The sequence below is a fragment of the Pipistrellus hanaki genome (assembly GCF_964339955.1).
Source record: "Pipistrellus hanaki genome assembly, chromosome: 6".
In the NCBI taxonomy this organism is placed as follows: Eukaryota; Metazoa; Chordata; class Mammalia; order Chiroptera; family Vespertilionidae; genus Pipistrellus; species Pipistrellus hanaki.
Genome location: NC_140508.1, coordinates 39,158,610 through 39,186,591, shown reverse-complemented (window position 1 = coordinate 39,186,591; position 27,982 = coordinate 39,158,610). Strand labels below are relative to the sequence as shown.

General features: G+C 53.0%; 1 protein-coding gene across 1 annotated transcript; it reads right to left on the bottom strand.

The window, feature by feature from the left end:
* Window positions 1–101: 101 nt before the first annotated feature.
* On the bottom strand, window positions 102–27,982 carry BPI (bactericidal permeability increasing protein). The gene is made up of 15 exons (XM_084888801.1): window positions 27,738–27,982; window positions 25,117–25,231; window positions 23,758–23,886; window positions 22,009–22,170; window positions 20,517–20,580; window positions 15,995–16,058; window positions 14,391–14,482; window positions 12,519–12,695; window positions 11,482–11,541; window positions 10,047–10,214; window positions 8,973–9,040; window positions 6,826–6,868; window positions 3,140–3,203; window positions 2,070–2,146; window positions 102–510 (listed from the first exon to the last, which is right to left on the bottom strand). Exons 1-15 carry the CDS (start codon window positions 27,865–27,867, stop codon window positions 472–474), a joined length of 1,452 nt encoding a protein of 483 aa, XP_084744927.1. The 5' UTR covers window positions 27,868–27,982; the 3' UTR covers window positions 102–471.

The window sequence follows — 27,982 nt, the reverse complement described above, 5'->3', positions numbered from 1 at the left end:
GGGGAGTGTATCTGCCGTAGACAGATGCTGCAGGCCATGCTGGGTACAGCCAATGGATGAATGAGTGGACATAAAACAAGAAACCATACGATCACACAGAATTCCACATTTAAAAAACCCAGATGTTTCTCTTTTTTGTTCGTGTGTGTGTGTGTGTGTGTGTGTGTGAAGCACAAAGAGACATATTGTGGTTATACAACTGAAATGCAATTCCTGGAGGAAACGTCTGGGCAGGCTAAGCTTTGGAAAGAAGCTCCTACTCCCTAAAATACACACCACACACTTCCCCAAGCAACAGGGTTTCCACGCTTAGGTTGTTTCTAAACTTGAGTTCAGAGAAGTTTGCAGGGGTCTCTGGGTCAAGAGCTGGAGGGGCCGCCTGGAGAAGGGTGCCCCACAGGCCTGCCAGGAACAGGGCTGACCGCCCCTCAGCGGCTGGTGGGCCCACAGCCCCAGCACCCGACGGCGACTTCAGTGGTAGAGAACGTCCGCTCCAAACAGCAGGAAGTTCTAGGAAGAGACAGAACACTGTCAGCAGCTGGAAGTGCGGCCCTGTGTGTGTGTGGGGGGGGGGGGGGGGGGAGGAGGGGAGGGCGGGCTGCTGGTTGTCAGAAGGAAACTTCGGGGGAGGGCCGAGTGGGGCCCGTCGGCTGACAGAAAGGCAGGAGTGAGGGGCACTGGGGGCCGCGCCTCTGGGGTCTGCACATCACAACGCCCGTGAACGTGTGGGCAGCTCTGAGACGTGTGGACCCCCGGGCAGCTCGGGAGCCTTCATTTGTCACCCCAGCCTCATGGACGCTTAAGAGGGCCCTTGTTCCAGCCTAGGTTGCCAACCCACTTCCCCGCGCTCCTTCCTGCCTTGGACTCAGAACGTTCGTGGATGAAGAAAGGAAATGGTGCCATGGGGCCATTGTTTCCTTTAAGGATGAACTTGGGAAAAGGTGGGCAAAGAGGAGATGTGTTTTCCCTGCTCGCTCACCTACTCTTCCACGGTCTCTTCGCCCTGTTAGTTCCCTAGTCTAAAGTGTTGGGTTGGGTTGCTTGTACTTTGGGAATGAGGGAGGGCAAGGAATCTGGGTGACCGGGGTTTCCCATGGGGTCACGGGGTTCTGAGGAAAGACATGGAGTAAGGAAAGGAGTGCAACAGGGCGTGATGGTTTGCTGCAGGGTGATCAGCTTCGCTTGGGCATGCTAGGGCCTCGGGTGGCATGAAGGTGGCTGCTGAGCCTGAGGTGATGGACGTGACAGGGAAAGCCCATAGTGGGGAAGGCAGAGCCTGGCAGGAACCCTGGGGAGCTCCCTCTGGGAAGGAAGGGGAAGCAGGAGGCAGCAAAAGAGACTGATGGCCCCAGGGAGAGGCAGCTGGCAAACAGGAGACTAGGCTCTTTGAAGCTAAGAAAAATGCTCCTGAGAAAGGGGCAAATATGCCCGACGCTACTGGGGGTCAGGCTGGGAGAAGGGCAGGGGGAAGTGGTCCGTACTGGTATCTGAATTCGCCAGACACTGACCAGGCTTCATACCCACAGGCATAGATTGGCGCGGATACAAATAAGAGGCATGCAACAATAATGAAATGCAGCCACCTCAGACAAGAGGCTCTGTGTCACGAAGGGATTTCCATTTTTACCAAGTGTCGGGTGTGAAGGACACAGCCAACAGTTAAAAGCAGGGACCTGGCCCCGGCCGGTGTGGCTCAGTTGATTCGAAAGGTTGCTGGTTCGATTCCCGGTCAGGACACATGCCCAGGTTGCAGGTTGGCTCCCTGGTTGGAGTGCGGGTGGGAGGCAACCAATCAATGTTTCTCACATCCATGTCCTTCTCTCGCTCACTCTCTCTCTCTCTTCCTCTCTGTCTAAAAAAAAATCAATCAAAAAATATATGCAGGGACCTGACTTTGGATCTGGATGTCATTAAGCAGCCATGTGGCACTCCTGAGTCTTGGTCTTCCTTCTCTGTTTATGAAAGCACCCACCTTCCGGGGTGGCCGTGCGGGTAGAAAGTGCTTGGCCCGGGGCTTCATAGGGACAGCTTTTCAGCACCGGGTGCAGCGGACGGAGACTGGGACTCACCTGGTAAGACTGAAGCACCAGGTTGAAGAGCTGGACGTCGGCGGGCAGCGGGAGAGGGTAGCCTTTCTGCAGCCTCTCTGCAACGGGGGGTTAGGACAGGGTCAGGGAAGAGGCGGGAGAAGATGGAGCAAGCGGCCACAGAGAACTGGGGGGGGGGGGAGGGCGGCCTCCCTGGACTGGAAAGAAACTGGGGACCCTCCCATTCCCGCCCCAGAACTCACGCTCATGTCCAGGACCTGAGCAGGCCCCCTGACCACGGTCACCTGCTGAGGGTGAGCCCCTGCTAGCGGGCAGACACCAGGCCCGAGTGGCAACCAGGGGGCGCTGTTCGCACGGGTGTGGACAGCCTGCGGACATGTGATGAGGGTATCTGCTTGTGGCTGCAGGAAGCCCCTCAATGTTTAGGAGAAAAATAGAGATGGGTGGTGGCCATGCATCAGCTCCTCTGCCACCACCACGTCTGAACTGGAACTCAGGAGAATGCTAAATTCAAACCTGGTCTCCGAGGCCATTATGAAGCTACACGTGTCGCAGTGGGAGGATGAGTCAGACTCCATATAATAAGTGGTCGTCCTCATTTATTATGTTTAATATTCTAGTCACGTGTTATGTGGGCCTCTCTTTGTACGGTCGCCCTTGGCTATGCCAAGGTTAGCGGCTGGCTCACCAGCGGGGTGAGCGTCAGACCCGAGCTGAGACCCTTCCTCCATGGCCTTCCTCCCAGAGTTGGAAAAAGACCAAGGGCCCTGGTGTCAGAGGCGGGAGGAAACCCAGCTCCACCTCTCACCTGCTCCGTGGCCTGGACATGTAACTCCTCTGCTCTCCTCCCGTGAAAGCTGGAGATATTAATAACCCCCACTCCTAAGGATCGGATGGGCACTTAACAAGAAGGCTACCCATGTGGAGTTGCATTGTCTTCATTCCTATTCTGGGCCAGGTGCCATCTGAGGTTCCTCTGAGGTGACTACCCTCAGCCCCCACAACTGGAGCCAGGTGGTAGGCGGCTCTAGGAACTCTCCCCACCACTTCTCCCAGGACTGACCATCAGGCACTTCTGCAAAGCTCCTTACCGTTAACCTTGGGGAGCACAGTGGTGGGCACAATGTAGTTCATGACGGCCTGCAGCAATTCCACCTGGAAACCGGAAGGAGGACGGGACCCACGTCAGGGCTTGGAGGCGTCACGGTCTTCCATCACCCTCCCTCCCACACAGGGCACCTCCCAACTGCAAAAGGCTGAGAGACGCACCCAAGTGATGTGAAAACTCTGCAGCCCAGTAAAGGTCACAGGAGTGATCTCTAACTCTAAAGGTTCCAGTGGTAACCCAAGTTATAAACTATACGGTGCAAGGCAGGGGTAAGGATGGTCAGCAGAGTATGTAAATGTGAAAGTGCCTTCTCTCAGGCACCACCGGCTGGAGGGCACTCTGGCTCAACCTTTCCCAGGGTGAATCAGCAACGTTCATCAAAAGCCTTAAAAATGTGTGTTTGGTGGGCTGCAAACATGCTCTAAGGCATTTATCCTGAGGAGGTGACTGGGATGCGGACAGAAAGAGATGTAAAGATGCTCAAAGAGTGATGAATATAACAAAAACAATGGAATACTACACAACAGTAAAAAAAAAAAAAAAAAAAAAAAAAAAAAGAATGAAATTCTGCCATTTGCCACAGCATGGATGGACCTGGAGGGTAAATAAATCAGACAGATAAAGACAATACAGCATGGTTTCATGTGTATGTGGAATCTAAAACAAACAAAACAATAACAGACTCATAGAAACAAAGAACAAACTGATGGTCGCCAGAGGGGAGGGGGATGGAGGGATGGGTAAAAATAGTAATTAGTCAATTATAGGGTGATAACTTGGCACAGTGGCAGATGGTTACTGGACTTAGTGATTACACTGTAAGGAATATAAATATCAAATCACTGTGTTGTACACCTGAAAACTAATATAATATTGTATGTCAATTATACTGTAACAAGAGGCCCAGCTGGAGATTAAAATTCCCATGCAAGGAGGCACCCTACAGGCTGGGACCCAAACCTGACTCACAGTGTCCCCTGGCCGCCCTGCCAGTGTCTGCTCTGGGGTCGCCCCCCTGCCTCTGTCTCCGTCTCCGCTCCAGGCCTCACCCTCACGCACAACCTCCTCCTGTCTGGTCCTGACCATTATGGAGTCCCAACCTAATTTGCATATTACCTCTTTATATATAGAGATAACAATTTTTAAAAAAGTAGCCTACATGTCCTCATTTAGGGAACCATCTGGAGGACATGGTGGCACTCTGATGCTAGGAATCTACGCAATTGTTATGCATAACGCTGTAGAAGTACAATTATCATTCCATATTCATGATATTTTTCGAGTAAGGAAAATCGGGCTGTAGGAACCACAGAATTCCATTTTGTTATTGAATGTGCATAGCAAAAGGTGAGGAAGGATGTAGTTTAAAGTATAATATTAACTAATGGGGAAATTAGGAAATGGTTTTTATTATTTTCTTTCATTTGTAAACCTGTAGGTTCGGATTGTTCTATAATGTATATGCTTTGCTTTCGCAATGAAAAAAAAAATTAGTCAACAATAATGTAACACCCTCAAGAGCTTTGCCTGCAGTGGTGACATTTACAACTTGTAATTATGCACAGTTTTGTTTCTGGAACAATTGAGCCTCCTTTCCCAGGCTGTAATTCTCTGGGGTCCTCAAACATGGTGCCCTTTTCCCCCATGAATCTAGGAACTTAAAATTTTTATTTTCTGCAGAAGCAGCAGCTGGCTACCCTCTGAGTCATCACATGATTGTGCCTTGGCGCCAGTAAACCCATGTGAATCCAGTGAGGTGGCCTTGAGCCCTTGTTGTTGTAATCTCTCATCAGATGGACACGGCTGGTTGGAGTTCCATCGGATGTGGAGGGACATTGGGACGGTCTGACTTTGGGGGTGGCTCCCACTTGGTGGGGGTATCGGGACATTTCAGAAATTCAAGGAAATGTCCTCCAGGGGTTCGCTGAGAGGCCACGTGTAGTAAGGCGCTGTGAGCAGAATCAGCATGCTGTGGCTTCTAATGAGGGCCACAAGGGTGATGCTCACTCAGGGCAGCTGCTGAAGAGCATTTGAGCTGCTACTTCCGTGGGCAGCTCACCACCAGGGCCCTCCTTGGGCGAGGGAGACAGGGGTGAGTCTACTGAGTGATGGCCGGGGATTCCAGGTAGTGGGCTGGAGAGAACCCTGCTCCTCTCCCTCCCACCTGCCCTTCCCCATCTCAGTGACTCTGCCACTCACCCAGCTGCTCAATCCAAAACTCTAGGTGTTATTTTTCAAGGCCCTTTCCCTCACCCCACATATCATATCTCTCATCAAGTTCTGCCTGGCCTGGCCAGTGTGGTTCCATGGCTAAATGACAACCCATGAACCAAGAGGTCATGGGTTGCAGGGTCCATCCCCACTAAGGGGCATGCAGGAGGCAGCCAATCAATGTTTATGTTTCTTGCTTCCTCTCTCTCTCTCTAAAGTCAATAAAAACATATTTTACAAAATTAAAAAAAGAGTTTTGGCTGACCTTACTTCCAAAGTACATGTCCCCAACCTATCATCTTCCTCTTTCTTCCTGGCCTCGTCTCTCCCATGGACACACGCACCCATCTCCCCATTTATTAATGTGGTCTGGCCTTGTCCCCAGACTCCATGCTCCTAATCCCAGCCAGGGGCAACTTTCATCAAGGTACAAATCAGATCATGTCACTCTGTATGGAACGGTTCATTCCTCTCACTGCCCTTCCAACGCCATCTACTCTAGCCCAGAAGACAGGGTGAGCCAGCCCCAGGGCCTTTGTCCCTGCTATTTCTTTTCTTCTTCTTTTTTTTTTTTTTTTTTTTTAATATATATTTTATTGACTTTTTTTTTTTTTCAGAGAGGAAGGAGAGGGATAGAGAGTTAGAAACATCTATGAGAGATAAACATCCATCAGCTGCCTCCTGCACACCCCCTATTGGGGATGTGCCCGAAACCAAGGTACATGCCCTTGACTGGAATTGAACCTGAGACTATACAGTCCGCAGGCTGACGCTCTACCCACTGAGCCAAACCAGGGCTGTCCCTGCTATTTCTTCTGCTTGCGGCAATCTTCCCCTCGCTGGCTCCTTCAGCCCCGATATCACCTCCTCAGAGAGGCTCTTCCTGATCCCTCTGTCTAACCCTCAACCGTCTCATCCCTGTCTACACTTCCATTTTGTGTTTCATATTGATCTTGACTGAAGTAAGCTTCCTTCCATATTATCTGCTTTCCCACTAGGGTGCAAAGCTCCAGAAGGGGTTGCTTCCCTGTCATCTTCATGAGCATATCTCAGCACCTGGAGCAGCGCCTGCCATAGAGCAGGTGCTCAGTAAAGTAACTCATTTGTTCATTCAACAGACATTTACCAGGCAGACCTCCCATACCAGATTGTGCACATTTAATCCCAATGAAGCCTCACCATATTAACTCCAGGGGGAAGGATTATCCCTGGCTTGTGGGGAAGGGCTGAAGTTCCGGAAGGAGAGTGACTTGCCCAAGGCCCACAGTGAATAGGTGAGGAACAGATTCCAGCCCAGGTTTCTCCGAAACAAAGCTCCTCCCATCATTACCTCACATGCAAATCGCATGCAAATGACCAGTGGCCTCCTGAAATGATGCCCTGAGCCCAGTGGTCTCTGGGACTGTTATCTCAAGATCAGGGGAAGGAAGGAGCCTCCGAGGGCCTCCTCACACTCACCGAGAAGGGGCCGATGTCTGAGTGCTTCAGTTCCAGGAGCAGCCTGCGAGAAGGGGAGGGGCGGGTGAGACACCATTTGCCTGACATGTATGAGAATTCAGTTCCTGGGGAGGAAGGGCCGCTCTGGTGAAGGCTGCTTGGTTTTGCCTCCCAGCAGTCATCCCACTTCTTCTGGTCACACTCTCAGTGCTGAGCTGGGGGCAAGCTGGCCAAGGGGCAGATTTCACCTCCCTGGCCACAGTGATGGCTTTAAGGATGGCCCTGTGACTCATGGCTGGTCCAGGGAGAGGCGGTCTCAGCTGAAAATATTGGCAACGAGATGTTCTTTTTTCTCCAGGAAGCTTAGAGGGAGCTGCTGGTGACCATCTCTGTCACCACCTGGCAATAGCCCTCTGGGAAAGGGAGCCAGCATAGAGGAGAGCAGAGCCCAGAGACGGAGCGAGTCAGAATCCCAAGGACACCACTGAAGCACCTGGATCCACCCTTGCCTGAAACCCTTGGACTTTTCAATTGCCTGAGCCAATCAACTATCTCCTCTTTACAGCCTTTATGGCATTTTAAATGGAATCTCAGAGAACTGGGAGAAGTAAATGGCCATCTATTGAACCCCTTTCATTTACCCTGTTGAGTACTTTGTCCCAATGAATTCCTGTAAATCCCCCAGAGGCAAAGGCCATCACACTCGCATGTTACAGCTGAGAAAACTCACGCTCAGAGAGGTCAAACAACCTGCCCAAGGCCACACAGCTAACAGTGAGCAAAGTAGAATTTCTAATAACTCCCCCGAGGCCAAAGCTTTGTTTGAAAACTCACTCTTGTTCACCAAGACTTAGGAGCCCCGAGACCCCAGCCCTGTGGGTTATTTCAGGAAGTCTGTGCTCAGCCATCACCCAGCTGCGTCCACTCTGGCTCCTCTACCTGAGAGGCCCACGGGAATTTCAAGGAAAATTAAATCGACCTGTTTCCAAAGCAGTGCCACGCCTCAAAAGGATGTCACAGAAAGGAGCAGCATGGAGGCCTCAGGGGCCGAGGTCAAGGTGAAGCAGGGTACCTCCGTGCCAGGGCGAAGCAGGACCTGGGCAGGAGCCTGGCTCAGGACTCAGCTGCACCAGCGTGAGTGTGATGAAGAGGAAGATGCCAGGTCTGAATGTTGGGGCCATGGCATCTACTCTCTCCGGTGTCTTTCTCTTTCTTTGTGTCACCTCTATCTCTCCCTCTTCCTCCTTTTGTGTCTCTGTCTTTCCCTGAGATGCTGCCTCTTCTGTGTCTCGCATCTACCTGTCTCTCTGTCTCTCACACTCTGTCTCTCTTTCTTAACGTCTCTTCCTTTATTCCTTTGTGTGTGTGTGTGTCCCTCTCTCAGAGTGTCTCTCTTTCTCCGACTCTCCTCCAATTTCTGCATTTCTCTTTTTCTCTGTCTCTTTTCCTCTTCCTTATCGAGCACTTGTTTTTATCCCTTGAAGTGTTCCAAACACAGCAACACACATTAATGCCTCATTTCATCCTCACGGCGATGCTGCTGTGGAGGAGCAATGCTTGGGCGTACTCTACAGCCAAGGACGCTGACGTGTGAAGAGCTTGTTGCTTACCACGGCGAGCTGCGCTTCGGATGCAGGTGTCTGGGCATCAGACACCACTCTCCCACACCTCCTCTGCCGGGGTTCACATGGACCCCAGTCTCCTAGCAGGGGCAGGGGGGTGGCTGACAGAGTCCCAAGGATGGGGGTGAAGACGTTGAAGTGGGTTTTCCAAGTGCCAAGGAAGGCCGGGGTTGTCAGGGGAGAGGGGGCGGCTGTGGGTCAGTGTGGAGTGGCATCAGCCGGCACTGCCCAGCCATGAGCTGGCCCACACTGAGAGGTGCCTGGGATGAGGGACCTTCCGTGCCCAACCTGGGACACTCTGGGCAAACTGAGATGGCTGGGACCCTCCGACGTGTGGCCTTGGCAAGCCGCTTCATCTCGGAGTGCTAGTTTCACTGTCTGCGAAATGGGAACATGGTGCCCTCGGCACACTGTTTGAAGCTTCAATGTGATGGGTGAACGGGAAAGCGGTGGCATAGAACTTGGCACACCGTAGGGTCATTGTTAGCCCATGGACCCCACGGATGACTGGGCAGCTCCCTCCCGCTGCCCCACAGGCCCACTTACTTGTCCAAGCTGAGCTCCCCCACCAGCCTGTCGGACACAGCGCCGACCTCCACGGAGGCGTTTGTGCTCTGCAAAGCAACAACCAGGAGGTGAGGTGCTGGCCTGGGGGCTCTGGGAGGTCTCCACAGGTGGAAGGGCCAGCTTGTGTGTGTGTGTGTGTGTGTGTGTGTGTCAGGGGAGGGGGGGAGAGGATGACCTCCCTTTTACTTCCTCCTTGTTGATGAGTCCTGGGCTGGGACCAAGCACCATTTTCTCCCAGGCTCCCAAGTCCACGTCTGAGTTCCCAAGCTACTTGTGAGTCAGGCCACAAGCCAGCCTATTCTCACAGCCATTCATTCATTTATTCATTCAACAAACATTTGGTGAGTCAGAAAACCGAGCTTCCTGCCTCAGCGTTCCTGCCCGCTGTCGCCTGACCTTGGGCGACTCTGTGAGAACCCATTTAGTCTGCAAAGCAGGGGAAATGGGCCTCAGTTTGAGACTGTGCAGACCTGACTGTGGGAGAAAGTCTGGCCTCACCCCTGCGGCCAGAGTGGGTGCCCCCAATGTTCGCGGTGTGACACAGTGATCAAATGAACGAGTGCACAAATCAGTAATGGAATAAAAACTCCAATAGGGAGGGATTAAACACACCAATGAAGGCATATGAATACATAATGAATGAAGGAACAAATATACAAATGACCAATTGAACGAAGGTATAAGTAAATGAATAAATGAATAATGATGCATGTGTAAACCAGGAGAGATTTAGCATATTTCAAGTTAGCAATCTAGTGAATAATTGAAGGAATAAATGAATGAACAATACCCACGTGCATAAGGGGCTGTAGATGTGACTGAATGAATCAGAAACACCACCCATATTTCAAACCAATGACGAATGAATAATCGAATGAATGAGTGCCTGCAGGAGCCCAAAGCCGTCAGTGTAAGGGCTCTGGTCACAGGCCCTGGAGCTACAGAGTCCAGGTTTGAATCTGGGCAGGATTCACACTGGTGCCCTGACCCTGAGGGCGTGCTCTCAGCCCTGTCCGGGGCTCCCCACCTGCCCACACCCGGGGAACAGCTTACCATGCCGAGCAAGAAGAGAGGGGCCAAGGAGGAGTTGGGGAGGACGGCGAAGGCCTGGGCCTCCAGGGTGGGGGTGCAGGCAAGGCCGGCGGGGGACACGGTGAGGTGCGGCGGAGAAGAGACTCTGATGAGGAACTGCATGCTCATGTTGGGGAACATCTTGGCCAGCTGCAGCCCCCGGGGGGGGGGGGGGGGGCGGGGCAACCAACGAAAGAGACACTTTTACTGAACTGTTTCCACATCCTGTCTTGCCCTGGCCCTGCACAAACACCTCCAATGTCTTCCCATGGCATTTTGACTAACCCCTCAGATGGCACGATCTGGCAGCCGAAACCCTGCCAGCCCCACTCTACTCACCTCCAGTGTCGGCCACCTGGGACCCCTGTTCCGCAAATAGGACCTGCTGTTTCCCCGAGACCCTTTGCACGCTCTGCTCCCTCTGCCTGAATGCTTGTCCCTCCATTCTTTCCTAGCTTGGCTCTTTCCCTTCCCTCGGGCCTTCGTTAAAATGTCTCCTCCTCAGAAAGCAGTGGTGGCTTCAAGGGGGAACGAGGAGGGATTTGGTGACTCCCCATCTCTGCTGGCCTCCAGTCCTCCCCAGATAAACTCAAAGTCTGAGTAAAAAAGACAATTCCCTTAGGTACCCCTTGAAGTATCACCACTGAAGAGGCCATTCAGGACTGAATATTTATGTCCCCTTCATCCCCAAATTCATATATCGAATTCCTAATCCCCAGTGTGGCTGTATTTGGAGATGAAACCTTAAGGAAGTAATTGCAATTCAATGAAGTCGAAAGGGTGGGGCCTTGCTCTGACAGGATTAGCGCCCTATAAGAAGAGACACCAGAGAGCTCTCTCTCTCCCTAAGTGCTCACAGGAAGGCCATCTGAGGACAGGGCAAGAAGGCAGCCATCTCCCAGCCAGGAAGAGAGCTTTCACCAAAAACCAAATCAGCTGCCACCTTGATCATGGCCCAGAACTATGAGAGGTAAATTCCTGATGCTTAAGCCACCCAGTCTGGCATTTGGCTATGGCAGCTGAGCTGTTTGAAACAGAGGCTTTCTTTAGCCGCCTTGTCTAACGACCTTGTCAGCCTGTTGGCTTCACTCATCACAGTCTGCATTTCTTTCTTATTGAGTTGGGTGCCTGACGAGTCATTTTCTCTCTCCACTAGACCGGAGCCCCAGGAAGGCAGGGCCATGGCCTTCCTGGCCGGATACCCACTCTCACACCTGAGCCTTTCTGTTTGGGGGTGGGCTTAGCATGCTACTGCTACCCTCTCAGGCTGGACTCCCCTGGATCTGGACGGGGCTCTCGTCAGGCTGCTCAGCAGAGCCCTGTCCTCCCAGCACCCCCCCCGCCCCCCGGGCTGATGCATGATCTGATTATAGCGGGGGGAGGGGGGTTAGGGGAGGGAAGAGGGGCCTTTTCTTACCTTGGGTATGAGGGTTCCAAAGTACTTGGTTGTCAGATGGAATTTGGATTTCTTTGGAATCTGTAGCAAGAGAAGAAGAAAAAGATTCTGGAGAATTATGTTCTAGATTAGGGGGGCAAATTCCATATGAGGGGGAGGGATGAAATACACAAACACAATGGCCAGGCCTATAGGACAATGGATCAATGACCCAGGGCTTCTGCAGCAGCCAACCTAGTTCAGACAGGACCAGCTTCGTGACTGCCAGCCGCCCAATCTCCTTTTGGCCCCAAAACGTCAAATATGCCCTTAAACCAATCATACTGGATGCGCAGCTTCTATTAACCCACATCCAGCTTCTCCACCCGACAAGCTCCGTAAGCGCACACCTCTGTGTCCCCCTCACCCCCAAATTCAGCAGAAAGCTTTCCCTGCCCCCTGCCTGTCTTTGCCAGAGAGTATGACCTCTCTTCCAGGAGTGGCATCCCAGGTGGTTGGTGACTGGGTTGGGATCAGGTGGAGAGGATGGCCTTCTCTTCATCTTACAGATGGGTAAACTGAGTCCTACACTCTGGAGAGGATGGCCTTCTCTTCATCTTACAGATGGGTAAACTGAGTCCTAGAGCGGGACTCAGCCATGAGTATACAAAGACAATGAGGAGGAGGACCATCATGGTGACATGATGCTGAGACCGGGTGACAGAACCCGGCATGAAGGAGGACTCAGTCGGTGCTGGCCGTGACCAGGAGCACTCACCGAGGACCCCCACGTGCTAAGCCTGTGCTGAGTGCTTCCCGTGCGTTTATATCTCACGTAATCCTCACCACCCCCTTCGGAGGCGGAGCCTGCTACTGGTGTTTTACAGACGAGGAAACTGATGTTCTGAGAGGTGGAGTCACCGGCCAAAGGTGGCCCAGCAGGAAAAGAGGGGGCCAATCAATATTCAAACTCAGGTCTGGCTGACCCTGGGGTCCAGGCCTCGGTCTCCCCCGGGTGCACAGACTCAAATCCAGGCCGTCTGCTGAACTTCCCACACCCACCCCTGGCCCGGACGTACCATGTCATCCTTGAGGGTCAGGTTGAGAGCTCCCACCTGCTGGTACACGAGCCCCGCCGTGTTGAAGAAGTAGTCTGAGATGCCCAGGTACACCATGTGGTCGTGGTCCATGGGCAAGGCCAGCGCCGGTGGGGCGAAGGGTGGGGGGCTGCGGTGGGCCAGGCTGAAGAACTCCCCCTGGGGGTGGAGAAGACAGAGTGAGCCCGGCCATCCTTCAGGAATTATAGTTCGACGTGTTTATTCCAGGAAACATGGGTTGAGGATGCCAACCCTGCGTTCACAGAGGAGGAAGCCGTGGCCAGAAACTAACAACAGCACCAAGACCGTCCACGTGCCCTTCCCCCAGCCTGTGAGGCAGGGGCAACCACGCTCATCTTACAGGAGCCCACACGGAGCAGGGGGGGTAGGGGGGGGGGGGGACGGACTGGCCCAGGTCACTCGGGTCAGGCGCTCACTCCCAGCCATTCCATTGGCTCTGCCTCAACCTTGGCCGGAAGCACAGAAATTCTACTAAACGAACAATGGATTCTTCTGTGTGCTTGTTTCTTCACCCATCAAGTTAGCAGCAATTTCAAAGAGACAGGTGAACTATTGTGTGTATACTTGTACTTTATTTTATTTTAAATATATTTTTATTGATTTCAGAGAGGAAGGGAAAGGGAGGGAGAGATAGAACCATCAATGATGAAAAAGAATCATTGATTGGCTGCCTCCCTCATGCCTCACCCTGGGGATAGAGCCTGCAATCCAGCCATGTGCCTGAACTGGGATTCGAACTCATAACCTCCTGGTTCATAGGTCGACGCTCAACCACTAAGAAATGCAATATACTTTTATACTTTTAACCCATACTATCTTTTATGATAAAAGCATTCACAGGCTCAGAGAATATATTTTTATATGTTTCTGAAGAGCAATTTACCAACACACTGCAAAAGCAAACAATCTGTTTAGCTAAAAAATAATAATGTTGAGTTATGAAGAAGGAAATTGTAGATTATACATATGGTCAGATACTATTTGTGTGAAATTTAAAGGCCTACAAAGCATACTGTGTAAGAACTACAGACACACGTAGTGGAGAAGGACATACACCCCCATCCTCCGTGTGACTACCTCAGGAGGGGGGGATGGGCGGGTTTGGAGAGGGCCTGAGCTACTTATGTCTACAGTGTTTCATTTTTAAAAAGTCAGAGGCAAATATGACAAAATGGTAATGTTTCTTTTTGTTTTTTTAAACCCTCACCTGAGGATATGCTCATTGAGTTTAGAGAGGGGGTAAGGGGAGAGAGGGAGAGAGAACATCGATGTGAGAGAACATCAACTGGTTGTCTTCCATAGCTTCCACCCGTTCAATAAATACTTATTGAGCACCTGCTGTATGCCAAGCACAGAGCTAGGTGCTGCACATACAGTGAAGAACAAAGCAGTCACAGCCCCTGCTCTTTCAATCGGAGTGAGTGGCTGTGTGTGTTTGTACATGCACGTTAGCAATAAATGCTGCTGAGAAAAATAAAGCAGATGGGGGCAGGAGGAAGGAGCTGTCTCCATGACAGTGGTCTGAGAAGGTGTCTCCAGGCGAGAGGATATTTGAGTAGAGGATATTTGAGGAAGGAGGGGGGAGCCGGGGAGAAGGGGTCCTCTGGGCGAGAGCCTGCTGGGCAGAGGAGTGGCCTGGGTCACGCCGGGGACAGAGCAGGCCGAGTGTGTTCCCGGGATGACAGACAGGGGGCGGCATGCCTGAGCAGGGAGAAGATTCGGAGGCAGGTGGGTGAGGACAGAGAGGAAGGGGTGGGGTCTTAGTACGATTTGTCTCCAGGAGGATGGGGAGCCCCAGGAGGGAGGATATACAATTGCGGGTGTAAGTCTCACCTTCAGCTGCCCATCCAGGGTCTCGGTCGTGGCTATCGGTGGTGCCAACAGTGAGTAATCGATCCCGGCCACCTTGTCGATTTTGGCTGTCACTGGAGGGAAAGAAGACGGACATGAGCTGGCTCCCTATGGCAGCATCTTTGTGGCCTTTGATGCAGGGTCAGCACCCCCTAAAGTTGAATTAAGATCTATAGTGCTTGTTCTGTTTCCACCTCCTCCAGGGAGCCCACCCTGAGCTCCCTTTAAAAGAAGATGAGCTGAAACTGGTTTGGCTCAGTGGATAGAGGGTCAGCCTGTGGACTGAAAGGTCCCAGGTTCGATTCCGGTCAAGGGCATGTACCTTGGTTGCAGGCACATCCCCAGTAGGGGGTGCGCAAGAGGCAGCTGATCAGTTTCTAATTCTCTATCCCTCTCTCTTCCTCTCTGTAAAAAAAAAATCAATAAAATATATTTTAAAAATAAATAAAAGAAGATGAATCCACACCCGAGATTCACAGCCATCGTCTTCCTCCCTTCTTCCAGCAGCCCCTGGATGAAGCCAAAACACAGGATAAAGGGACAGAGAGACCCGGGCTTGCATCTAACTCTGTAAGACCTTGGACATGTCCTGTTGCCTCCCTGAGTCACTTCCTGTCATTTGTAGAATGGGGTGAGGGCAGTGGCTCATGGTGCCGGAGGCTAAGTGAGAAGTGTGTGCCCTGTGCCCTGTACATGCTGGGGCTCAGACACCAGAAGGCACCGATATTAGCATCAGTAATATCCCAGGCTGAGCTCCGGCTGGCTCAGGTCTGAGAGGTTTCTCTGTCTCCCAGCAGCAAACAGTACAAATTCAATAAACGCCGGCTCCTCCTTTAGCCCTTTCTTCCTGTTGTTAGAGGCTCAGAAATGGCAGCCGGTACAAGATGGCAAGACGGCACAGAGTTGGGACTCAAAACCAGCATGTGTGTCCCGCCCTACACAGTGCGTAATTAACACGGCAACTGCTCTGCACATCCCCAGGCTGGGCTCTGCCCCGGAGGGCTGGGTGGTGCCTGGAGCAAGGGAAAGCATCATCGGTGGGCACAAACCACGTGTCTGCCACGCCAGGCTTCCGGGGGGCGGGGGGGGGGGGGAGCCCAGGGCAAGTCAGGGCTCCTTCCTGAGTGTTTCCTCAGAGGGGTGATGTGAGGACATGAAGGGACAGTTCTCCGGGTGCAAGGCGCATGGTGAGCACTCGGCCAGGGGAGGCCTCCCCCACCCATAGGGGCTCTTCACAGTTTGCCAAGCGCTTGGGGATAGAGAGCGTTGTCTCCATTTTAAAGATACAGAAACTAAGGCCCAGAGAGGCAAAAGGATCAGTCCCAGATCTCAAGACAGTTTGTGTGTCTGGCCGCAGAGAGCTGAGGGCGTTTGGTTGCAGGGATAGGATAATGGGTGGGTGTTTTTGCACCTCCTTCTGGACTTGCCACAAGGGCCTGGCCCAATATGGATCCAATGTCGATCGCCATTTAAAAATAGTCTGTTCTACCCCTTCACACCCAGGCCCAGGCTCCATCACATTCTTCCTATCTCCCTACCCCTCAACCCCTTCTGCCTCGGTCTCCTCGACCCCATCTAGCACTCACCTGGCATTGACTGGAAAAAAGGTTCCAGCTTGGAGGACACAGACTTGGCCACTACCTGGCAGATCTGGCGAGAACAAAAGAAGTGATCAGGGAGGACTTCCCATAGTGTGACATGTTCTTCGAGAGTAATGACCTGGACATGTCTTGCTTTCCTGGAATGTTTCCTTGAAAATCATGTAACTAATCCAGTTTCCCTTTTCTCTTTGGCCACCAGGAAGCTCAGAATCCACCATGTAGCTTGGAAATAGTAACTCTATGTGCCTGGATGGTCTGCGTGTCTGCATTGTATTGACTACTCAAGTGTGGAACTTTCTTATTGGGTATTTATGCTTTCTCTATTTTAACGTGAGACTTTTTTGTTGTTTGTATTTATCCATTTGTTTTTGCTGCCTCTGATCCTTTGTGGAATGAGGTAGTGAAAGACAGGAGGCGGTCAGGGTCAACCTTCTCCGGCCTGTGCTGCTGAGAGCAGGGGACAGCCCTCTGCTCAAGCCTGGGCACACTCACCGATGCTGAATATAGCCAGACGGACGTTCCCTGACCTCCCTGCCCCTCACGTGACTCACAAGTAAATAAGCACAAGTCTGAACAGTCCTGGTCACATGCTGATTGTGCCACCGAGGGAGTCACTTCATTTCTCTAGACCTGTATTTTCCCATCTGTAAAATGGAGCGTGACAGCTTCTATTTTTCATCTGTAAAATGGAGCGTGGCAGCTTCTATTTCCCATTCTGCTGCTCATCAGGAGGTGGGTTTGTGAATTGCCCTCTGGAATCTGGGGGGAGGAGGTGTGTGTGGTGGCAGAAGCGACATTTTATAACTTCAGAATGGCCATACACGGATGTGCAGCTCCCACTTTGGCCTCTTGAAATGCTGCCTCTCTGGTCGCTTCCTCGAGGAACCCGGGGACAAGCTGTTGAGCTGCCTGCAGAGACCACAGCTGAGCTGAGCCTTCAGGTGTGTCCAGCACAGGCACCACACCCTGAGCTGTGGGTCTCCCTGGATGGGACCCAGTCAGCATGGAGGAGAGACGAGTAAAGTTGCCCTGTTGATTCCCTGAGCTGGGAGGGTTGTAAAGTGGCAGTTGCTTTATGACACCATATTCGGGGCTCTTTATTTCCAAGCCAGACATAGCTAGAAAACAGGAGAAAAGCGCAGGCCTCCCTAACTGAAGGCATGGGGGCTGGGGCGGGGTGGTCAGGTAAGCCCCTACCTGCACGAGTGGGACTGGCCCCCCAGTGTCTGGTGACATTTGCCTCATGAATCCAACCGAGTCCCCGGTCCTCGCCTTTCTTGGTTGGGCAGCCCCTGGCAGGGGGGCCACTGTCCCCCAGAAATGCTCCTTCTGGAGTCCCAGGACCCCGGACTCCCCGCTCTCTGCCTGTCCCTTCACTATCTCTTCCTGGACCCCTCGGAGCTCCTCTTCCCTCTGGCATATCAGAGCTCCTTCCTCCCGAGCTCCCCGCCTCCTGCTCACAGGTCTCCCCCCACCCCCACCCCCGCCCTCCCGCAGCCCTGCCAGGCACCCCCAGGCCCCTGCACCTGTGTGAACAGCTCCCCTCACCCACAACTCTCCCGGCCTGCTCCCAAGCACCAAGGAGTTACAAGGCCAGAAACAGCCCCACCCACAGAGAGCTGGGGTTGGTGGATAAACACTCAGCTTCCTCACCCCTTCGGGGAGGTTCTGATGTGTGTGTGCACACTCCCCCCCACCCCCGTTCCTGAGAATCGCCCACAGGACTGAGCCCAGTGTCCCCAGCGCCAGCCACTCAGAATGTCCCAGCCCCTCTACCCCCTCGCTGTTCTGCCTGGGATCTCCTCCCAATAAATGTCTTGCACCCGAATCTCCGTCTCAGCATCTGCCTGGGGCAGGGCACGCAAGCAAAGTCCCCTCCTCCCTGCTCCAAACAAGAGGCCAGAGTCCAAGGTGTGCTGCACACACACACACACACACACACACACACACACGCGCACACACACACACCTGAGGGCCCCGCTGCCTCCAGGCCACAGGCCCCCAAGGCCACCTTATCTCAGCCAAACCCCTCAGGTTCTTACTCCTCCTCAGGGCTGTCCCCACCCCCATCTGCCCAGAGGGCATTCACACTCCCCTTCTTCCCCTAGTCAACCAAGTTATTGTATCTGGGGGAAGGCGGGAGGGAACCGGAGGGAAAAGGAAAGGGATAAGGGAGGGAGGAAACTTGGTTTCCTGGAATGGTTTCTATTACCTAAGGCTCTGCGTGTCCCAAGAGGACTTGGAAAGCCATTCTCCGAGGAACCGGTGCCTCTTCTCCAAGTGGCCAGGGTGGGAACAGCACATCTGGCACCTGGGCCAGCTGCACACCTGGGCTGCTTGCCCATGGCCACTGGTCTCCAGTGCTACTCACCCACCTGCCTCCAGATGGCTCCAAAGCACAGCAAATCACGTCACAGCCTGAGCCTGGCTTCCTGCTGCTGCCCCTCTTCCCTGGCTCCATCCACACTATCCCCCCCCCCCCCCCATAGACTTGTTCTTCCCTCCTCCCACCCTTCACTCTGGATTTCTTGAAATTCCACTCCATAGCTCACTCTACCCATTTCCAGCCCTTCCTGGCCTCATGGACACCCTGGCCCCTCGTTTATTCTTTCATCCGTCCATCCATTCATTCATTCAGGCCAGTACCCTCTTCTGAACAATCTCTTGTTATGATTAAGAACTTTGCCTCTGAGGCAGGTGGCTTGGGCTTGCCTTCCAGCACTATCCCTTCTTCTCTGTGTGTCTCAGTTTACTCATCCCTAAAAGGGAATCATCATGACATACACCCCCTCGTAGGGATTTTGTATGGATCAAATGCTAATTCCTATACAGAGTTCTCTGCATAGTTCTAAACCCACTGAAAGCACTCTGCCTATATAGGCCATCCTCCTCACATCACCACCATCATCTTCATCATCTCCACCTTCATCACCATCACCTTCACCACTTCACCACCACCTTCACCTCCACCACCACCATCTTCACCACCATCACCTTCAGCACCATCGCCTTCACCACCTTTACCACCATCTTCACCACCTCCACCTTCAGCACCATCTTCCCCACTATCACCTTCACCACCTTTACCGCCATCTTCACCACCACCACCTTCATCTCCACCACCACCACCACCTTCAGCACCATCTTCCCCACTATCATCTTCACCTCCACTACCTTCACCTCCACCATCTTCACTACCATCACCTTCACCTCCACCACCTTCACCTTCACCACCTTCACCATCACCATCTTCCCTGCTATAATCTTTTCCACTATCATCTTCACCATCAGCAGCAGTATTATTGCTTTTGAGCTTGGCTGCTGTCAAGGGGCCACTGTGAAGGTGTTACCAAGGAATAATCTGTTTTAATAGTTCTGAATATTAAACATGTGCCAACCCTCCCCTCACACCATCACTTAATTACAAAGACTGTTGAACTATGGGTCTGCGAGGCAGGTGGGAAGCACGTTGCCTGCGTCATCTCTATAATCCTTACATCCTTGCTGACGAAAGTGTTTACAGACGATGAACCTGAGGCTCAGGAAAGTCAAGAACTTTGCTCAAGTTTATACACCTGGTCCAGCCTTAGAGCCAGAATCAAAACCTAGACATTTTGACTCTAAAAGCCATTGTATAATCCACGGTTACATATTTTGATAACCATGCATTGATTTAAAAAAATACCACCACCACCACAACTTTCGACCATGCCTTCAGATAAATGATCCCATTGCGGACCTTTGACTGGGGAACCAACATCTCCTTCCTGAAGACTGCACAGCCTCCTCGTCTCCCTGAAACTCCTGCCTCGACTCTGGCCTCTCCCACCCCAACGCTGGCCTCGCCCGCCGTTCTCACGCAGTCAGAGAAGTTGTTCTAAGGCCCAGATCAGGCCGGGCCCGGGCCTGAAACCTTCCCTGGCTCTCCGGTGCCCTGAAACCCAGCTTACTTGGCTTGTGAGACAGCTCGGGGCATCCTGCAAGCCAATGGTCTATTGATGGAAAGCCAGCCCAATGAAGGGCCCCTTTTCTCTGCTGTTGTGTGGGGCCAGGAGAACGGGGGTGAGGCAGGTTTGGAGGACTGGCCAGTGCCTGCCGTTCATACCAGCTCCAGCCTCAGAGAACAGCTTGGCTGCCTCAGCGATTGCACATTTTCCGGGCGGGGAACACCGGGAAGGGGGTTCGAAGGGGCTGGGGATGGGGTAGGAGGCCAGAGGGCTAAGAGAAGAGAGGTTGTGGGGAAAGTTTCTTTGCATGGACGAATGTTGGGGGTGACAGAGGTAGTCCACGCCGACATGGTGTTTTGCCATGGGTGTGGACAGTGACCCGTTCTTGGCCTCTCCCTGGACTCCTCAGAAACACAGGCACGCCTGGCTTTTAGAGCTGGGGCTGTGGTTGCAAAGGGCTGGAAGGACTCAGGGGGTCTGGGGAGGGCAGAAGAGTCCAGGGAAGCATGGAGTGAGTGGACACGGAGGGCCCCTCCCACTCTGACCGGAGCCCCTCCTACCTTGCTGCTCAGGGCCTTTTGGAGCGAAGACTCGATTTTTTTGTGGAAGAGTTGGATCAGCCACCTGCGGATTGACATGTGGGACATGCGTGAGGCTCCCCAGGCATCCCTGGGCTGCGCTGGAAGCCTTCCTCCCCGCTCCAAACAGGCATAGGCACCCTGGTCCCCGGGAGGGGGGGGGGGGGCATGCGCCCCATCACACCGCTCTGCCCCTGTGGCAGGGACCTGTGGGTAAGGTTATTTCCTCAGCAGGGGCGTGGCTGGGCCCCTGCCCGGTCTCAACCTCATTCTCGGTCTCTGCCCTTCCCCTCTGCACCCCAGCCACACGGCTCTGCCAGATCCTCTGTGTCCTGTGCTTCCGCCCACTGGCCTTTGCACATGCTGTTCCCTCTGCTAACCCCTCCCTGTCCCCAACAGCGGCCTCATTAACTCCCACTTACTCTTTTCATCTCAACTCAAATGTCATTTCATCAAGGGAGAGCTGGCCAGCCCCCGGACTAGGTCAGATCCTCCTGTTCCAAGCGTTTGCCCACTCTGTACCTATTTTTTCTTCATTCTTGCATCCTTTTTGCAATTCTTTGTGAGCTGCTCATTAATGTAACGATCTGACTAATCTTTGTCTTCCCTGCTGGGCTGGGGGCTTCAAGAGAACAGGGACCGTGTGGCTAAGAATCAGGGGCCAGACAGTCTTGGGCTGAATCCCTTCTCAATAATCATGAGGTATGAAAACTCAGGCTCTTTCCTATGCTTTCTGAGCCTGGGTTGTCTCTCCTGAAAATGGATTAACCTCAGTGTCATCGTGTGGACTGACTGAGGGAACGCACGTGCTTAAAAACAGTGCCGGCCACACCGTGAGCTTCCAATCGCTGTTAGCTAGCTGCCTATTGCTCCACAGGTATTGGCCAGTGGTCGGCAAACTCATTAGTCCACAGAGACAAATATCAACAGTACAACGATTGACATTTCTTTGGAGAGCCAAATTTTTTAAACTTAAACTTCTTCTTACGCCACTTCTTCAAAATAGATTTCACCCAGGCCGTGGTATTTTGTGGAAGAGCCACACTCAAGGGGCCAAAGAGCCACATGTGGCTCGTGAGCCGCAGTTTGCCCACCACTGGTATTGGCCACTGACGTTCCTTGAGCACGTTGCATAAGCCTGGTGCATAGGATTCTTAGTCGCTATGTGTGGAGTGGCTGGCCGGCTCAATGCCTGCAGCTTTGTGGTGAGGATGGTGTAACACGGTGCACAGCCAGTGTTCAGCCCAGAGCCTGGGGCAATGGGTGAGCGCAGTGAGCCTGCTGGGTGCATGCTGAGTGAGCAAGGGCCCCTGGAGGCAGGGGCGGGGTCTGCTCCCTCAGAGGCTCCCGTCCTCCCCTACACCCGAGACCTCCATCAAGGCCTGGAGGGAGCAACATGTTTTCTCAGCACAGAGATGTTCAGGACAGTTCTCCTTGATGTCCCCCCTGCCACCCCCAGCCCCAGGAGGCCTACCCCAGTTGGCCGCCGGAGATATGCACGCGGATGCTGTCGATGTGGCTGCTGCAGCTGGAGCAGGCCACGGTGGAGTGGCCTGAGGCAGGGTCGCAGCTCAGCTTTAGACCAGCCGCAATGGAGACACCCTGCACACTCAGGACAAAGTCGCCGCTGGTTTTGCTGAGGGAGATAGAGGAGGCATGGAGCAGCACCTTCTTCCCCGCCAATGCCAGAAGGTAGGTTTGCTATCATCCCCACTCCGGGCTCAGAGAGGGCGGCAGCGTGCTCACTCACGGCCACACGGCCGCTGAGTGAGACCCGGAGTCCGCCCTGAAGTTTCCACCCGCATCCGCCTGGCAGAAGCCTGCTCTCCCCTGCCGCCCAGCCTCAGCCCAGGCTGTGGAGTGTGGGGAGCATTCCCCACCTCTCTGAGTCCCGGGATTCACACCCAGAGCCTGCCACTGAAAGCTGGTCGTCTGGGGCCAATGACTTCAATGAATGAGGGTCCTTGTTCATTTGTGGGGCTCATAATGCCTCCCTCGGGGATGAGTTTTTTAAGCCCCCAAAAATTTGGCTCTCAAAAGAAATTGCAATCGTTGTTCTGTTGACTAATGAGTTTGCCGACCACTGGACAATACCCATGGAGCAATAGCCAAAACTCATCCCCGAGGGAGGCATTATGAGCCCCATGAATGAATAAGGACCATGAGTGGACATGAATGCAGGTTGTCAACTCTTCTACAATGTAATGCAGTATTACTGTGAGTGAGTGTGTGTGTGTGTGTGTGTGTGTGTGAATGTGATCAGTAAGTGAAATAATAGGTACAAAAGAGCCCACGTGAAGACCTCAGCCATTCTTATAGGGAACAAACAGACTCAGTGTCCTCGAAAGGGAGGCCAGAGTCACACCCTTCTCCTCCATGTCCTCCCTGGATTCCCCACACAGGAGAGACGTTGCTAAAGCCACTGGTCAGTCCGAGCCACGATCATTAGAGAACAGGGCCACTGTGGTGAAAGCCCAATATTTAGATTCAGGGTGTAGTTTGGATGATTTCCCCAAATCTTTTACCCCCTCCTGCATCCATACCCTCGCCATTGCCTATGGTGTGTGTGTGCCAGGGGAGGGGTAGGGGAGGAAGAGAAGGAATGGGGAGGAGGGATGTGCATTCATGCACTTGACTTTGGTTATAGCCATGTGACTTGTTTTGGCCAATGGCATATGAGTGGAAGTGACTGTGGGCCAGTTCTGAGTACAGGCTTTAAGGGGACCAGCACGTTTCCTGTTGTCTTTTTGCAGCCCGGCCATCACCGAGCACATGCTCTGGGTAGCCCACTGGTCCTGAGAGGAGGAAGACATGCAGAAGAGCCGCATCAGCTAAGCCCAACCTAGACAGGGGAACCCCAGCCAACATATAGATGTGCAAGTGATAATATACGACTTGTTTTAGGCCCCTGAGTCAGCAATGTTTGTTACATGGCATTAGCTAGCTGTTACAGGGGTGAATTAAAGGCCACTTCACCTTCCGTCCTAAGCCACAGGCACTGACTCAGCCTTGCCAGTGCCCTGCATTGAGATGAGGGCAAATGTTCAGCTACTAAACAAGGGTTATGTTGAATTTTTTGTAAAAAATTCCCCAGGAGCCCCGGGAGGCAAGTGGTGATAGGCAAGGCAAACATTGGGCGTTCCCGAGATCCTGGTTCTCATCCCTTCCGAGTGTCACTAAGAGCCGACCCACCCACTTATCAACCCCAGGTCCGGGAACGCACATGAAATTCTTGCGTGCCTTCCATTTTCCGCTGATCTTGACACTGGCATCTGTCACAGAGAGAGCCAGGCCCTCGTTGGGCAACAGCCTTATCTGGGAACTGGGCAGCTGAACTTCACGGATAACCAGGCTGCGAAGAAGAAACGTTTTGTTAGCCTTCTGGGGGCCCACACAAGGACTCAGCCAATGGTGCATGTAGAGTCATCTTTCCCACCCAGGCCCTCCACCCCATCCCTGCCAGGACAACCCAGAAGCTATGAAAGCAGCCTTGGGAGCCCTGGGCATGGGGCAGGGTAGCTAAGCTTTGAAGCCAGACAAATCTGTATTCGAATCCTCCTCTTACATGTGCTATTGTGTAGCCCTGGGCAGGTCCCTTAACCATCCTTGAGCCTCAGTTTCCTCGTTTGTAAAATGGGCACAATAAATTATCTTTCATCATGTGTGACAATCAATAAAATTACATGTTGTCCAATTGACGACAGTCATAGCCACAGTAGTTAAATTCTGTAAAGGGATGAAATGTGTCTCTTTTTTTCACTGTGTAGCAAAGCCTGCTGTGTCCGACACAGCGTAAATGCTCACGAATATCGGCTGAGTGAATAGGTGTATAACATTCTCTACAGAACATTGTGGCTCTCCCACCCAGCACCCACACTGCCATATTGCGATATCAGAGCTGCCATTTAACGTTTCTATGTTGCTCCAGAGAAAGCTGACTTTGCCTCCATCTTCGGGAAGTGGGGGAGGTTACATTTAGGATTTGGGCAAAAGCTAATGAGCACGTTCTATTCCTCAGACCATGATGCGTTGTTGAGGAGTCTGTACGTAACCTGAGATACACCAGCGTGACTCTCGGGGCTTTTGTTTGAGGTGCCAGGAGAAGGGGCTCTCCTGCCCCAGGACTGGCGGTGCCGAAATGCCGGTGGCCCTCTTGCCCCCTGGAGAAGACACCTGCCCGGGCGTTAGAGCCGCCCGGGGAGGTGATTCCGAGAGGTGGCCAGGGGGAGACAGGTGCAGTGACATTTGTGCCCGCCTCCAGCTGACCTGACGCTAGACTGCTCCAGTGTCCTCTCCGCCACGGGAGCCAGTGATTTCTGCTGAGGCCCTTTGGGATTCGGCTCTCTGTCCTTAAACCCTCTCCCCCCAGATCCTAATTGATATGTGGGCCTACCACAGAGTTTTGGGGGTTTGTGACATGTCCCCCAGGGAGTCATGGTGAGTGCCTGAAAGATGGTTTTTATGGTGGAAGCTTGGGGGCCATCACTCCGTGTTTAGGAGTTTGTGGCCTGTGGTTCTGGCTTTGGTGGCCCCGGAACACTACCAAGTCCTGCAGATGACGACTGAGCTTGACGGGCCTCACCTGTAGAAGTTGTATTCGCCTTTCCCCAGGTACTTGATCTTAAAGCTTCCTGAGAAAGCGGGGATTTCGATCTTCCCCAGCTCCCTCTGCAGCGTGGCCACTCCCTGCTGGCGGGCTGCGGGGAGAGAGCAGGGTGATTGTCAGGGGCACAGCCTGGGAGCCTGGGCGCCTGTCCATCGCCGGCCGGTGGGACTGAAAAGGTCTAAAGCTGCAGTTTTCTTTAAAAGGCCAGAGAGTTGATATTTTTGGCTCTGTGGCTACAACTGTCTGTCACAACCACTTTGACTCTGCTCCTATTGGCCCGAAGCTGCCGGGGACAGTCTGGAAATGTGGGTGTGGCTGTGTTCCAGGACAACTTCGTGGGCGTTGAAATTTCCATGTTGCATAATTTTCACATGCTGTGAGATATCACTCTTCCTTGGGCTTTTTCCAATGTTTAAAAATGTGAAAGTCATTTTTAGTTCCCGGGCCACACAAAAACATGCGGTGGGCCCTATCTGGTTTGGCTCAGTGGATAGAGTGTCAGCCTGCGGACTGAAGGGTCCCGGGTTCGATTCCAGTCAAGGGCAGATGCCCGGGTTGCGGGCTCCATCCCCATCCCCAATGTGGGGCGTGCAGGAGGCAGCCAAATCAATAATTCTCATCATTGATGTTTCTATCTCTCTCTTCCTCTCCCTTCCTCTCTGAAATCAATAAAAATACATTTTTTTAAAAAAATGCAGTGGCCCAGATTTAGCCTGCAGCCTGTGGTTTGCCAACTCCTGTTCTAAAATATCACCCCTAAACACTCAGCCATGCATCCAATGGGTATTGACTGCACACCTACTCTGTGCCTAACTCTGTGCTGCTCCCTCACCGGTACTCCATCTCTCTGGCTTTTGGACAAGGTCTCTATAGGGCCTTTTGCATGTGCTAATCCTGTTGCCTGGTCAAAGAACCAACAAAAAGGCAAACAATACCTGAGAAGGAGTAATTGGTAAAATGAGGGATCCCAGGCTTGTGCTTTCCAAGAACCAGTTAGAAAGTACTGTTACTACTACTACTACTAATAATAATAATAATAAATAAACATCTATCAAGCTCTTACTCTATTCCAGGCCCTGCTCTGGGCCTTGGACGTGTGTTAAGTTATTAAATTTGAACAATCCTAGGAAGTAAGTTCGTTGTCACCCCCAGTTCTCAGATGAGAAAACTGAACGTCAGAAAGGTGGCCCACAGCTGACAAGTGATGAAGCAGGATTTGAATCCAGGCCTTCTGGTTCCAGAACCCGTACCCTCGGAGGAGCCTTCGGGGGGAGGGGGGGGTCGCAAGTAAATAACACACACATTGTCACTGCCTGGGCAGGATGTGGGGGTGGGGGGGGGCGGGGTGTGAGCTGGCCGGGATCTGTGGGTCGGCAGGAGCCAGGTCACGAAGGGTCCTGAATGTCATGCCCAGGGGTCAGGACATGAGGGCACTAGGGCACCACTGAATAGTGTAAGTAAGGAGAGGGACACAAGCAGATCTGCTGCATTTAGAAAACCCACTGTGGTTTCCATCGGGGTGTGAGTGGAAGGGGAAACCGGAGCTGCTGTGATAGAATCTGGAGACTTCCCGGTTTAAAGGCTGAGCCCAGGCCTCTGCTCCCGGCAAGCCTTCAGGGCCACCCCAGCACTGTTCAGAGAAGGGCCGCACTCCCGTCCCCTTGGGGTTCATAGGTTCCTGCCTGTGTTGGGGTAGGAATTCAGGGATGAGAAACCAGGTCCCCTTGAGTCAGGACCTGATGCAGCAGTGGAAACCAGGGCCTAAGGTTCTTTCTGCCTTCTTGTTCTTTCTCCACTCTTCTGCAGTTCATCGTTCTGCCACTGGGAGGCAGCATCGAGCAGCCGACGTGGGGACATCAGACAAGGCCAGAACTCAAATCCAGGCGGCCCTCTGGCCTACCGAGTCAGTGCCTTCTCCAAGCTTCAGTTTGCTCATCGTAAAGGTTGCTAGCAGCGGTATATCCCACTCAGGGGGACATGAAGATGAACCGAGATGATGTGTGTGAAGCTCCTAGCTCAGAGGTGAGCGGGTCAGCAGAAGCCGCTTCCCGCCCCACACTCCTCTCTCTGGGGCTGGATGGGTGGCCTTGGGCACTCAGATGGGTTCTGTGCACAGTATGGCCGCCGAGCCCCTGCCCTGGAGGAACCATTAAGAAGGGCTGTCCCTATGCCCCCTCTGCCCCTCCTTCCCCCCCTCCCACTTAGCCTCCTGGCTGCCAGAGCTCTGCCCACGCTGAAGACTGAGCCAGTGACCTGGAGGCACATGACAGGGCTGAGAGCAGGCTTGGGAAGAAAGTAAACAGCCTAGAAGCCGGAGTTGAGATTTGGGTAGAGGGAAGGAGAGGATCATGAAGATGAAACCCTTGGGGGCCCTAGACTTGGAGTCCTCCAGGCCCCGCACTCAGGCCCCACTTCTGCCAGTGCCAGACCCTGTGATCTAGGGCAGTTCTCCTTGCCTGGTTTCTTCCTATGTTAGATGGGTGAAGGGCCTACCTGGAGGAGCTGTGAGCATGCCATGCACTGGAGCTAAAGGGCTGCACCCAGCAGGTGCTCAGTGGCTGCTCCTCGGGGCGAGAGAGGAGGGAAGGGAGGCCTACCGTAGTCCAGGCCTTTCTGGGTGATCCTGGCCACTATGCCCGGGTTGGTGGTCTCCGTCACAGCTGTGCCCAGGGCAGCCAGCACCATCAGGGCTGCCCACCTCGGTGTGTTGTCAGGGCCCCTGGCCATGTCTTCGTCCTCCAGAGCTGGCAAAGCCTCAAGGTTCTTGGCAAGCAGCTAGAGACCTACAGAGGAGCCGGCTGGGGAAACGCAGGTTACACTAGAAGCTAGAAAGCAGGAAGGA